General features: G+C 42.3%; 2 protein-coding genes across 2 annotated transcripts in view; both read left to right on the top strand.

The window, feature by feature from the left end:
• Positions 1 to 734: 734 nt before the first annotated feature.
• LOC310821059 (NLR family CARD domain-containing protein 3-like) lies at positions 735 to 4188 on the top strand. Its single transcript, XM_083692909.1, has 6 exons — positions 735 to 2143; positions 2266 to 2439; positions 2536 to 2709; positions 2898 to 3071; positions 3153 to 3190; positions 3419 to 4188. The coding sequence occupies exons 1-6, from the start codon at positions 765 to 767 to the stop codon at positions 3979 to 3981; spliced, it is 2502 nt and encodes an 833-aa protein (XP_083549035.1). The 5' UTR covers positions 735 to 764; the 3' UTR covers positions 3982 to 4188.
• A 3107-nt stretch (positions 4189 to 7295) lies between these two features.
• LOC310821029 (glycine receptor subunit beta-like) overlaps positions 7296 to 13476 on the top strand; it is a gene marked incomplete at both ends in the record, with an annotated part of 10268 nt that continues 4087 nt past the window's right edge. Inside the window, 7 exons of the mRNA XM_083692873.1 lie at positions 7296 to 7331; positions 7604 to 7731; positions 8456 to 8562; positions 9537 to 9604; positions 9997 to 10223; positions 10939 to 11021; positions 11851 to 11988. Coding sequence (XP_083548999.1) covers positions 7296 to 7331; positions 7604 to 7731; positions 8456 to 8562; positions 9537 to 9604; positions 9997 to 10223; positions 10939 to 11021; positions 11851 to 11988 — 787 coding nt within the window. The remainder of the gene's footprint in view (positions 7332 to 7603; positions 7732 to 8455; positions 8563 to 9536; positions 9605 to 9996; positions 10224 to 10938; positions 11022 to 11850; positions 11989 to 13476) is intronic.

The raw sequence follows: 13476 nt of genomic DNA, 5'->3' as shown, positions 1-13476 counted from the left end.
TATTTGCAGATAATAATTAATAAATGTTAATTTAAAAAAAAAAAGTGAAATTGGATAATTTCTCACGGCACACCCAACGATCTCTCACGGCACACTAGTGTGCCGCGGCACAGCGGTTGGGAAACGCTGGTCTAGCATGTTTCATACTGTAGCTCAACCTGAGTTCTGGGTCATGTTACAGAGACGTTACGTTGCCGTGACAGCATCTGGTATAGTTTGGCTGCAAGACTCACGATTTCTACACCGAACAATTTGATTGCAAGTGTTATATCCTCCAACTAAAATATAAACAGATTTTAATTAAATATTATGATCCATGAATATGAATGTGTTGTGTATGACTTGCAGATGCAGATGAGGTTGCTCTGGTATGCCAAGATAACCTCAAATCCAGCCTGAAGAAGAAGTGCCAGTGTGTGTTTGAGGGAATAGCTAAACAAGGAAACCCAACACTTCTCAACAACATCTACATAGACCACTACATCGTAGAGGGTGGAAGAGGGGAAGTCAATAATGAACATGAGGTGAGGCAGATTGAGATGTCATCCAGGAGACCAGCCACACAAGAGATGCCAATCAAATGTAATGACTTCTTTAAATCCGTACCTGGGCAAGACACACCAATCAGAATTATGCTGACAAATGGGGTTGCTGGCATTGGAAAAACAGTTTCTGTGCAGAAGTCTATTCTGGACTGGGCTGAGGGAAAAGAACACCAGGATATCCAATTCATATTTCCACTTCCTTTTCGGCAACTTAACTTAATGAAAGAGAAAAATCTCAGTTTCAATGAACTTCTTGCTCATTTCTTCATTGAAATAAAACAATCAGGAATCTCTGACTTTGACAAGTACAAAGTGTTGTTTATCTTTGATGGTCTGGATGAGTGTCGACTTCCTCTTGACTTCAAGAACAATGAGAGCTGCTGTGATGTCACAAAGTCAACCTCAGTGGACGTTCTGCTGACAAACCTCATCAAGGGGAATCTGCTTCCCTCTGCTCTCCTCTGGATAACATCCAGACCAGCAGCAGCCAATCAGATCCCTCCTGAGTGTGTGGACCAGGTGACAGAGGTTCGAGGGTTCAATGACCCACAGAAGGTTGAGTACTTCAGGAAGAGAATCAGTGATGACAACCTGGCTTGCAGAATTGTCACACACATGAAGTCATCAAGGATCCTCTTCATCATGTGCCACATACCACTGTTCTGTTGGATATCTGCTTCAGTTCTCGAGAGACTGTTGAGTGCAACGGAAGGTGGAGAAATGCCCACGACTCTGACTCAAATGTACACACACTTCCTGGTGTTTCAGACCAAACAGAAAAAACTGAAATATCTGGAAGACCATGACAGGGATCCACTCTGGGATGAAGAGATAATTCTGTCACTGGGGAAACTGGCCTTCACACAACTGGAAAAAGGCAATACGATCTTCTATGAAGAAGACTTGAGAGAGTGTGGCATTGATGTTGAAGAAGCATCAGTGTCCTCAGGAGTCTGTACACAGATCTTCCGAGAGGAGTCTGGGCTGTACCAGGCAAAGGTGTACTGCTTTGTGCATCTGAGCATTCAGGAGTTCTTGGCTGCTTTATATGTGTTTCTCACATTCAAGAAAACTGGCCAAAATCCACTGGTGAACCAGCATTGGTTTTTCAAACTCATGAGATCACTCCTGCAAGCACCAACTGACTTACACAAGAATGCAGTGGACAAGGCTTTAGAGAGTTGTAATGGACACTTGGACCTGTTCCTACGCTTCCTTCTGGGCCTCTCACTGGAGTCCAATCAGACTGTCTTACGAAGCATTCTGACACAGACAGGAAGCAGCTCACAGACCAATGAGAAAACAATTGAGTACATCAAAGAAAAGATCAGGACAACTCCTTCTCCAGAGAGGTGCATCAATCTGTTCCACTGCCTGAATGAGATGAATGACCATTCTCTAGTGGAGGAGATCCAAAGCTACTTGAGTTCAGGAGGTCTTTCGAAATCAATACTCTCACCTACACAGTGGTCAGCTCTGGTCTTCGTGTTGCTGACTTCAAAAGAGGAGTTAGACGTGTTTGACCTGAACAAATACTCCAGATCAGAGGAGGGTCTTAAGAGGCTGCTACCAGTGGTCAAAGTCTGTAGAACAGCTCTGTGAGTTATTCAACTGAAAGTTATTTGATGAATATCCTATAATCAACAATTTCTTGGTTGATTCACACAAATACAAGTTATACAATTGGTTTGAGAACATATTGTTATATTTCTTTATCAAGGCTAGGTCAATGTAACCTCACAGAGAGATCCTGTAAAGAGCTGGCCTCAGCTTTGAGCTCAGACAGCTCCCACCTGAGAGAGCTGGACCTGAGTGACAATGACCTGCAGGATTCAGGAGTGAAGCTGCTGTCTGCTGGATTGGGGAGTCCACACTGCAAACTGGAGATATTGAGGTTGGGAATACTGGACTTGGGTGCCGTTTTGTTGTTTCATCACATGTAGTTCTGTATTCCTGACAGCCAATTTGCTTTTCGTCTTTTTACATTTAGGTTGAGTAACTGTTATCTCACAGAGAGAAGCTGCAAAGTGTTGGCCTCAGCTCTCAGTTTAAACTCTTCATACCTGAGAGAGCTGGACCTGAGTGACAACAACCTGCAGGATTCAGGAGTGAAGCTGCTCTCTGATGGATTGGGGAGTCCACACTGCAAACTGGAGACATTAACGTCAGTACATTCGGGCTGTAGATGATTGTTGAGATCTTGTGTGGGACCATCTCAATATCTCAATTGTATCTCAATGCAACACTGTACAACTATGTATGACCTTCTGTCTTTGGTTTATACCTGCAGAGAGAACATTTCGAGAGTATGTAAAACTAAATCTGAATATGAATGTGAATCTGTTCCCACAGATTGTCATTTTGTGGAGTCACAGAGAAAGGATGTGCATCTTTAGCTTCCGCTCTGAGGTCCAACCCCTCATACTTGAAAGAGTTGGATCTGAGCCACAACCACCCAGGAGACTTGGGAGTGGAGCTGCTCTCTGCTGGGCTGAGGGAGTCCAGTCATGCACTAAAAACCATCAGGTAAAAACATTACTGGTACACAGTTTTTACACAGTTTTTACTAGATTTTCTGTAATTTCTTCCTTTTCATGTGCTTTTCAGTTTTAAGCCTGGAGGAAAACATTGGTTGTTCAAGAGATGTAAGTCTTGTTTGCTGTGAAAACAAATTCAATATTGTAAACACAATGAGCTGGTTCCCAGATGGAGATTAAGCCTAATCCTGGACTAAAAGACATCTTCAATGGAGATTCTCCATTGGAAGTGTGATTTAGTCCAGGACTAGGCTTAATATATGTAAAAGAAGTATCACAATATATAATATAACAATTACGTATCGTTGTTGATTGTATTTGTCTTTGTTTCCCCAGTGCATGTTTATGACCTCACACTGGACCCAAACACCGTTCACAGAGAGCTCTTTCTGTCTGGGGCTAACAGAACGGTGACAGGGGTAGGAGAGCAACAGCTGTATCCTGATCACCCAGAGAGATTTTTGGACTGCCAACAGGTGCTGTGTAGAGAGAGTCTGACTGGACGTTGCTACTGGGAGGCAAAGTGGAGTAGGTTGGCTTCTGTAGGAGTGACATATAAAGGAATCAGCAGGAGAGGAGGAATTGATCATTGTTTGTTGGGGTACAATGAAAATTCCTGGAGTCTGGAGTGTTCTGATAACTATTACTTTGTCTGGCACAATGGGAGGAGGACTAGAATATCTGCCCCCACCTCCCGCAGAGTTGGAGTGTATCTGGACTGGCCGGCTGGCACTCTGTCCTTCTACAGTGTCTCCTCTGACATAATGACCCACCTGTACACCTTCCACACCACATTCACTGAGCCTCTCTACGCAGGGTTTTGGATTTGGGATTACTCTTCACTGACTCTATGCACACCTAAGTCCCAAAAGAAGCTCAATCAAGACAGTCTGACATGATGTGGTTTCCCATCAAGATGCATCCTACATGCAGATTGAAAAGTAGTGTATTTGACCTCCTCCTTGAGTGTGGGTCTGGTCCTAACCACAGCAAATCCTGTGTGATGGAGGAACCTCAAATTGTGGGGTTGACTGATCGATAGTGGTCATCCCCGAGCAGAATATCTGTGTCAATTGTATCAAACAGAGAAAAGCTAAATATATATTGAATTATTTCATCTTTTTGCCAATATTGGATGTGTCTTATATTCAGAGCAATAATCAGTCTTATTATCAGTGTTGTATACTGTATGTAATGAGTGTTGTACTTAGGCAGAGGACTCAAATGCATGACATGCAGACAAAAACCTAAATCCGAAACAAAAATCTGATAGTCTTTCCTTTCATAAATGTTCGGTACACAGGTAGGCAGTCAATGGGTAGGCAAATAATCCAGGAAGGGGGTAGGCAAAGCAGGACAAAACAAACAAAGACATACATAAACTAAGGAGCAGGGCGAGACGTTACACTGTATACGTCTTCATTCTTGATTCAAGTGTTTTATCCAGAGCTTTATTCAGTCATATTAACAGTGTTGTATATATCCAGAGTCTCATTAGTCTATGATTGTTTATCCATAATTTAGTCGTATTGCTGTATATATCCAGAGTTTAGTATTGTTGTTGTTTATCCAGAGCTAAGTTGTATTGTTGTATATATCCAGAGCTATGAGTATATATGAGTATATATAACCCTCTAGTCTTGTGGTTTAGACGAGTACAAAGCAGAACTGGCACAGTGTCGGTTGAACCACTAGAGGACAGTGAAGGAGTGGAGGGCTTTTGATTCACCTCAACGACGCAATGGTCTCTCTTGTAATGAAAAGACAAAATAATTGTGGAAATACATTTTGTAAAACAGAGCAAATGTCAACAATAAACACTTAAGTATACAGTCTTATTGGCAGAAGCATATTCATTCATATTAGTGTTGTATCAGTCTTCTATCCATTCAGTCTAATACAGCTAATACAACATTGGCTACATGTACACAATGTAACCAATGTTGTATACTGTATATCCAGAGATATTGTATTCCTAGTATTGCATATATCCAGACAGAGCTATACCAGTATACCCAGAGCTGGTATAAGACCTATGTTCACTATTATTACCAGTAAATAAGACCTATGTTCACTATTATTACTAGTATATAAGACCTTTGTTCACTATCATTACCAGTAAATAAGACCTTTGTTTACTATTATTACCAGTATATAAGAGCTATGTTCACTATTATTACTAGTATATGACCTATGTTCACTATTATTACCAGTATATAAGACCTATGTTCACTATTAATGTTCACTATTATTACCAGGGCTATGTTGAATTTCACTACCAGTAAATCCAGCCCTAATATATATTCAGTATTATTTCTGGTGTTTTGCACAAATAATAAGAGCAGCAGGTTGCGCCCTTGGGGCAGCAGGCAAGCTTTCACTCTCGACAGAGGAAACAGTTCTGAACATAATATCTTCTGTTCTGCTTCTGTGGGCTCATGCTGGGTGCATCTCAATAGTGGCTTCCTCTGTTGGTCTCCTCCCGTTTGCTTGCACTGATCGGATGAGTCAGGATAGGTGTAGGCAATATTTGGAAAGCATTGTATGAAATGTGACCAGTTCTCAGTACAAATGTAGGAAAGGAATCAAGGACACAAAAGGAGGATGCAACAATAGAGTATTGAATATGCCACTGTTGCCACTGTTATCCAACCACTGTTCTTGGTCTCCCTCTGAATCACTCCAGGACTGTCCTAAATGACCTAGTCCTCCTTTCACAGTGTGTGTGTGTGTGTGTGTGTGTGTGTGTGTGTGTGTGTGTGTGTGTGTGTGTGTGTGTGTGTGTGTGTGTGTGTGTGCACATGTGTATAGATGCGCATACACGTGTGAGTGTATGTGTGTGTGTGTAGATATGAGGGAGAGAGAGATTCAAATTGACCCAGAACATCATCTATGTAACCAAAGTAAACAGTGTAATTTATTGTATAAGTTCATTATCCCTACCTAGAGGATAGGATAAAGGGTTAGGGTTAGGGTTATTGAGAAAATAAAGTTCAATAGAATTTCAGTGATATACAAATTTATATTTATATATATGAAATTTGACCCGCAACTTAACCGGAGGGTTAAAACAAATAATTTCTTATACAAGTGTGTGTGTGTGTGTGTGTGTGTGTGTGTGTGTGTGTGTGTGTGTGTGTGTTATATGATGCTTTTTTCTACGCGTGTTACACCGACTTATTACTGCGCTCGCGCAGCGACGCGATGCTGACGGTGTTTTTTCCAAACGCGCTCGCGCTACTGCGCATGTAGAAGAAGAGCAGGTGCACACACACACACACTCACACACTCTCACTTTCCTACACACACACGTCAAATCCATCCTCGTCGTGCACGCATGCAGGAAGGCGGGCGGGCGCTGAGGCGAACTTAGTGACAGGACACGCGAGGAGACAGAGCCGGGATGACTGCGCTCTAACGCCAATGTATTGGATCCGATAATAACATTTCACCCAGCGCGCTTGAAGGTAAGGCAAAAGGCAAACATTATGCTCTGTAGTTGACAGGTTTTAGCCGCAGTCAATCCATCATCTGTCATCCTCTGTCATGATGCTGCCGCGGGTTGCATGGATAGGTTTGACTGGGAGACGAGAGTTGATAGAGTTTTTGTTCTAGACAGCGGTAACGGTACAGTGTGTATTGTATTGGCTGTCATTCGCCAACAGAATTAATGCGTTTCTCTGCATAGCCGCAGTCCCCCTGTCGTCTCTCTCCCTCTCCCTCTCCCTCTCTCCCTCTCCCTCTCCCCCCTCCCTCCCCCATGACACCCTCAGCTGATTAACGGTCCCGTGGACTGCGGGGCACGAAGTTGCGTGACACGGCGTGTAGCCTACTGTTCCCCCTGCCGTTACCGTGGGCTCACGAGCACAGTTCTCCCTCTGCGTGTTTAGGATATTTAGCTGAGAGTACAATGTCAAGTACAAGGATATGAGCCTGCTGCGCTGCTCTAAGATATGCCAATCCACACCGTTATAATGTTTGGGTTGGGACTGAGTGGTGAATTGCATTAAAGGGAGCAGTCAGCCAAGCAGAGACCATTTTATACACACACCAATAGCCCTCTGGTGTTGATCCTGTATGTGTATTTACATGTATCTGATTACTGTTTAACTGTGTGTATACATACAATATGTTTCTGTAGCCTTTAGCTTTTTACAGTGGATCGAATCATATATATCTAAGTACATTGCAGTATGTGTGTATAAGTACCATCATGTGTAGAACTCTGCTGTATGCGGTGGAGAAGATTGTATGAATTCAAGGGGAACGTTGGAGACTAGGGGAACCCTGGTGGGTCCAGGGGCAACTCGAATGCCAAAATGATTAGTTGTGTTTGAACACCACCTAGTTCACTCCCTGGAACCAGGTTTTCTGTGGATTCCACCCCCCCACTGACTGTACAGTATGTACCAGTGGAGGCTGGTGGAGGTTGAAATTGGAGGACGGGGCCCATTGTAATGCCTGGGATGGACTGAGAAATGGTACTCATCCAGTACATGTTGTTTTTGTGTCCACCTCCAGTCAGAGAGAATGAGGCAGGCAGCGTGGCTGCTGATGTTGCTGTTGCTGCAGTGGACGGAGCAGACTGAGGCCAAGGAGGGGAAATCCAAAGGGAAGGGGAAGAAGGGGAAGCAAGTCATCTGTCCTTCGTAAGCAGGTTCCATGTGACCCCAGTGTTTGAAGACCATTCCTAATTCCATCCCATGCATTCCAATAAGCCCGCCCCCCCCCCCGATTTTCTTTCCCTCCACCAGCCTCCCCTAACAACAGCCTACAGCACAACACTCTTACTGTAATTGTTATTGTCATTATGATTATAACAGGTTCCAGAAGGGTTCTTTTTTCGGCGATGCCTAAGGAAGAACCTTTTTGGGTTCCATGTGGAACTGGATGGGTTCTATATAGGACTCTCAGTGGAAAGGGTTCTACATGGAACCAAGAAAAGGTTCTACATAGAGAAAGGGTTCTTCAAAGGGTTCACCTCCATGGGACAGCTGAAGAACACTTTTTAGTTCTAGATTGAACCTTTTCTTCTTTTTTAATGTTTCAGTGTTACTATAATGTCATTTCTTATGGGGGCATTCTCTCATAAACCATTTAGGGTTTGTATTCTCTCCTGCAGAATGTTTATACTTTCTATTAATTCCATGTCACTTTTCTGTTTACGTCTGTAATAAACAAGTAGAAAAACAAATGTTTGATTAGTTAGTGTTTGTTTTGGACCAATATAATCGTAATGATATCATCTTAATCTCGAGCTTATCATACTGTTTGATTGGTGTTTATTGAGGCTTTCTGTGATGTTATCCTTAAACGTTGGTTGATTTTTTTGTCAAGGTTAATACAACGTTATTGTAATGTTTGATCCTGTAGGCAGCTGTCTCCAGAGGAAATCGCCCAGGTCCCTGCAAACTCAACCAGTAACATCCTGAACCGCCTGATGGTCACTTATGATGCCAGGATCAGACCAAACTTTAAAGGTTGGTTTACGATATTTACTTATTTTTGTGATAAAAAAACATGTGTTTTTATTTGTAACCTCCTTGTATGTTTCGTGTCCTGGTTTTCTATGTGAATCAAGTTCCATTGGAATGACACTCTAAGTACATATGTCATTCCATAAGTCATTGTGTTTGAAGGTTATGTCATAATGAAGTTAATGGTATTGACACAACCTATACATACAAAATGGAGTATGGTATTAACCAACACAACGCACGTCAACACATACAGCATGATACAAACCAAAACACAGCCTTCAGTGTATGTGTTGAGGTAAGTTGTGTTGGTTAATACCGTCCTCCATTTTGTGTAGATTGTATAGATTGTGTGTCTCTTGGTCAATACCATTCGCATGACGTGTGTAGAGAAGTGGGTTGTGTAAGTGTTGGGACAGGAGGAGTCCTCTTGGTAAATTAGCCAGCTGCAGGTGCTGGGAGCGACGGACATATGTTCTTTAGTGTCACGCAGAGCCGAGCGGAACGATGACATGACCGCCCTGACCAGTCTTGCACTGGCAACCGCTCGGACAGACTAATGCTGGCCAAATCATAAAACCGTCATCACTTGCTAATGCTGGCCAGACAATATAATCACATCAGAAAGAAGGAAAATAGCATACAATTTTCTCACCGCAACATTTTTGACCTGCTGCCCTGACCTGAGGCCATTGGATAGGTGTGTCCTCTTTAGGGGCTTAGTATCATGACGCACGAGGTTGTGTTCACCCAAACAGATGGGTTAGTTCAATGACCTTCGACCTTCCAAGCCCATCAAATCTCATCAAAGGGAATTAAGTTTTGGATCAAGCGGGCTTGCTAGGGGCACGGAGGACAGTGGTTTGACTACGGCATGGGGCATTAGGATAATCCATGTTTGCTGCAATTTGTTTGTGTGTTTGTGTGTCTGTGTGTGTGGATGTGTGTGTGTGTGTGTGTGTCTGTGTGTGTGTCAGGTATTCCAGTGGAAGATAAAGTGAATATCTTCATCAACAGCTTTGGCTCTATCCAGGAGACAACAATGGTGAGTTCCCCATGCTAACAACATTAGCCTGCTCAGTATGTTTTAAGGCAGAATGTCATAGTGTGTCAATTGGAATTTGACTTTTCATAAACTACCCATAGCTGCTACAGACTAAGGTTAATTTAGCTGCAACCACTACAGAGGCTAATGTTGATTATAATTTCAGTAGCTACTGCCTACACAGGCTAACATCCATTACATAGCTACTGTATAGCCACCACAGGCTAATTTTCATATTTTTCCTAGTTTTATGACTATAACATTCAATAGCGCTCACTTGAGCAGTGTCAGAATAGCACTAAATGTCAAATCAATGCACAGTAAAAGAAAGGTCAGTAATGACAAGTTAATGTTTTTTTTCCCCCTTGCTGATCTGTGATTGGTTGTTACAGGACTACCGGATAAATATCTTCCTTCGTCAGCGGTGGAACGACCCTAGGCTCCGCCTCCCAGCAGACTTTAAGAGTGAAGCGTTGACGGTGGATCCCAAGATGTTCCAGTGCCTATGGAAACCAGACCTGTTCTTCGCTAACGAGAAACATGCTAACTTCCACGACGTCACGACGGACAACATCCTCCTGTTTATCTTCCGCAACGGAGATGTGCTCATCAGCATGAGGTGTGTGGGCATGTGCATGGAAGGGGGTTACACACACACACACACACACACACACACACATTTCCCTTACACAGCACTATCATTACTGGCTGCTCCACATGCAGTAAAGCTTCTTCTGGTGTCCTAGCACACACAAAAACACACAAAAACACACACACACACACACACACACACATACAGAAACACTTTTCCCTTGCACAGCACTATCATTACTGGCTGCACATGCAATTAAGTTTCTTCCGAGCACACACACACACACACACACACACACACACACACTTAAACACATGAGTGCACACATGCATACACGTTCACACACATTGTCTAGAGTTCATGGAGGTACCTCTGACAAAAACATACAGCGAGCCTATATAGCATATACAGTACATACAGCAAACAGCTACTACACGTGCGTACAGTTCAGGGCCACATCTCAATAGTTGTAAGCGGCCCGCTCTCCTCCTCCTCTTCCCTGCATCTCCACTGACCTGAAATAACAGGATGGGCACGAGCGAACACCGCGTACTGTATCCATATGCCATGCAGCTTTTCACCCCAGTTCTCAGATCTGTGAGTTTTCATATCAGCGCACTCACTCACTCACTCACTCACTCACTCACTCACTCACTCACTCACTCACTCACCCACTCACCCACTCACACACCCACTCACCCACTCACACACTGACACAAACATGTCTGATGTGTGTCTGCAGGTTGTCTGTGACTCTCTCCTGCCCGCTGGACCTCACTCTGTTTCCCATGGACACACAACTCTGCAAGATGCAGCTGGAGAGCTGTACGTAAACATGTCAACGCACCTCCTACACATTTACATTTTACATTTATGCCATTTAGCAGACGTCTTTATCCAAAGCGACTTACAACAAATACATTTGTCTAAGTAAGTGAATCATCTATCCATCAGTCATCATAAGAAAAAGGTATCTATGCGAAGATCAGGGGCTATTGGCAGTCACAATGCTAGAAGAAGGAAGAATTTTACTTTTTTTTAAATTTATTTTATATATATATATTTTACAGTAGAGAAACTTGTAAAGGGGGGTAGTGGGGATGAAGAGGTCTTGTAGTCATCTGAAGAGATGGGTCTTCAATGTACACACATACTGTATACACACACACACACACACACACACACACACGGTATTACCTAACCCTGACTGATTCTGTACATTCTGTACACACACAACGCTTTCTCTCTCTCTCTCTCTCTCTCTCTCTCTCTCTCTCTCTCTCTCTCTCTCTCCTTCCCTCCCTCCCTCTCTCTCTCTCTCTCTCTCTCCCACCTTCCCTCCCTCTCTCTCTCTCTCTCTCTCCCTCTCCCTCTCCTCCCTCCCTTCATAGGCTTTGTTAGTGGCTACTGTGGTTAACAGCGTGTCTGTGGGGACTTCGATCTGTGGAAAAAGACACTCCTGTTTCTGTTTCTACTGTATACTGTCTTCATTATTCCTGTAGAGTTAGAAAGGGGAAGATATTTCACTGTAGTCATCACATTATGTCCCTCAGGTCCTATGTGTTAGATGCTTGTGTGATGTTCGTGTAGTGTATTGGTATCATGTGCTTAGAATGTTGGTCTAATGTCTGTTGTTGTCGTTGTGGTCTCACAGTTGGCTACACCACCAACGACCTGGTGTTTATGTGGCAGTCAGACCCTGTTCAGATGGACGAGATCGCTCTGCCGCAGTTCGACATGAGACAGGAAGACATCAAGTACGGCAATTGCACCAAGTTCTACCAAGGCACAGGTAAAACTGTGTTTCTTCGTAGTAGTATTAGAAGTAGTAGAAGTAGTAGTAGTAATAGTAGTAGTAGTAGTAGTAATAGTAGTAGTAGTAGTAGTATAGTAGTATAAGTAGTAGTATAAGTAGTAGTAGTAGTAGTAGTCGTACTACTAGTGGTAGTACTAGTAGTAGTAGTAGTGGTAGTAGTAATAGTAGTAGTAGAAGTAGTAGTAGTAGTGGTAGTAGTAGTAGTAGTAGTAGTAATAGTAGTAGTAGAAGTAGTAGTAGTAGTGGTAGTAGTAGTAGTAGTAGTAGTAGTGGTAGAGGTAGTAGTAGTAGTAGTAGTAGAGGTAGTAGTAGTAGTAGTAGTAGTAGTAGTAGTAGTAGTAGTAGTAGTAGTAGTAGTAGTAGAGGTAGTAGTAGTAGTAGTAGTAGAAGTAGTAGTAGTTGTAATAGTAGTAGTAGTAGTAGTAGTAGTAGTAGTAGTAGTTGTAGTTGTAGTAGTAGTAGTAGTGGTAGTGGTGGTAGTAGTAGTAGTAGTAATAGTAGTAGTAGTGGTAGTGGTGGTAGGTATAGTAGTAGTAATAGTAGTAGTAGTGGTAGTGGTGGTAGTAGTAGTAATAGTAGTAGTAGTGGTAGTGGTGGTAGGTATAGTAGTAGTAATAGTAGTAGTAGTGGTAGTGGTGGTAGTAGTAGTAATAGTAGTAGTAGTGGTAGTGGTGGTAGGTATAGTAGTAGTAGTAGTAATTGTGATTATGATTATAATTATTATTGCTCCTATTGTTGTTGTTATTATTATTATTATTATTATTATTATCATTATTATTTCTGTACACATAAAGACATTCAATATGACATCAACAATAGCAAAGGAAACAATAACATGTGCAGGAGAGCTTAAACAAAAGGGTGAATTCCAAAGTCAAGGTCATACATTATTCAAGACTATTACCCCGGGTTCTCCCCAGGGAAGAGATTACAACTCCGTTCTCATTACTCTATATCAGACTTGGGTCACACTTGCCCTGGGTCATTTCTCAAGCTTTTACTCCAAACCCTACCCTACTCTACAGTAGCAGTGTACAGTATTAAGTACCACAATAAAATGGTTCAAGCTGAGGTCAAGGTATAAGTATGTTCCACCCCTACTGTATGTTCCACCCCTGTGGAACATACAGTATGGTAACATGATACAGTAAAACCCTTATTTTTTTCCATTCACTTATGAGCTTCATACAGAAAATTAACCCAGATTCATCATTATCATATTATTATTATATAATATATTATTATATCATATTACACACACACACACACACACACACACACACACACACAGACACACGCACACACACAGACACACATACTGAATATAATGTATACATTATATAATTATACAGTATACATTATAATTATAATGTATACACTATTCCCATGGATAGTATTCACAGCAGATTGTGTTTTTCTTGAAATCACTGCCGGTTCAATTGCCAAATAGAGCACGCGTGATCT

This window comes from Argentina silus (genome assembly GCF_951799395.1).
Source record: "Argentina silus genome assembly, chromosome: 21".
In the NCBI taxonomy this organism is placed as follows: domain Eukaryota; kingdom Metazoa; phylum Chordata; class Actinopteri; order Argentiniformes; family Argentinidae; genus Argentina; species Argentina silus.
The sequence above is the reverse complement of the archived record's forward strand: the minus strand, read 5'-3'. Positions and strand labels throughout refer to the sequence as shown.

Coding starts and splice junctions, on each gene's coding strand:
- LOC310821059 (XM_083692909.1), top strand. CDS start 765: ATGAAAGAGAAAAATCTCAGTTTCAATGAACTTCTTGCTCATTTCTTC. Junction 2,144..2,265: donor AAAGTCTGTAGAACAGCTCT/GTGAGTTATTCA, acceptor TTCTTTATCAAG/GCTAGGTCAATGTAACCTCA. Junction 2,440..2,535: donor TGCAAACTGGAGATATTGAG/GTTGGGAATACT, acceptor TTTTACATTTAG/GTTGAGTAACTGTTATCTCA.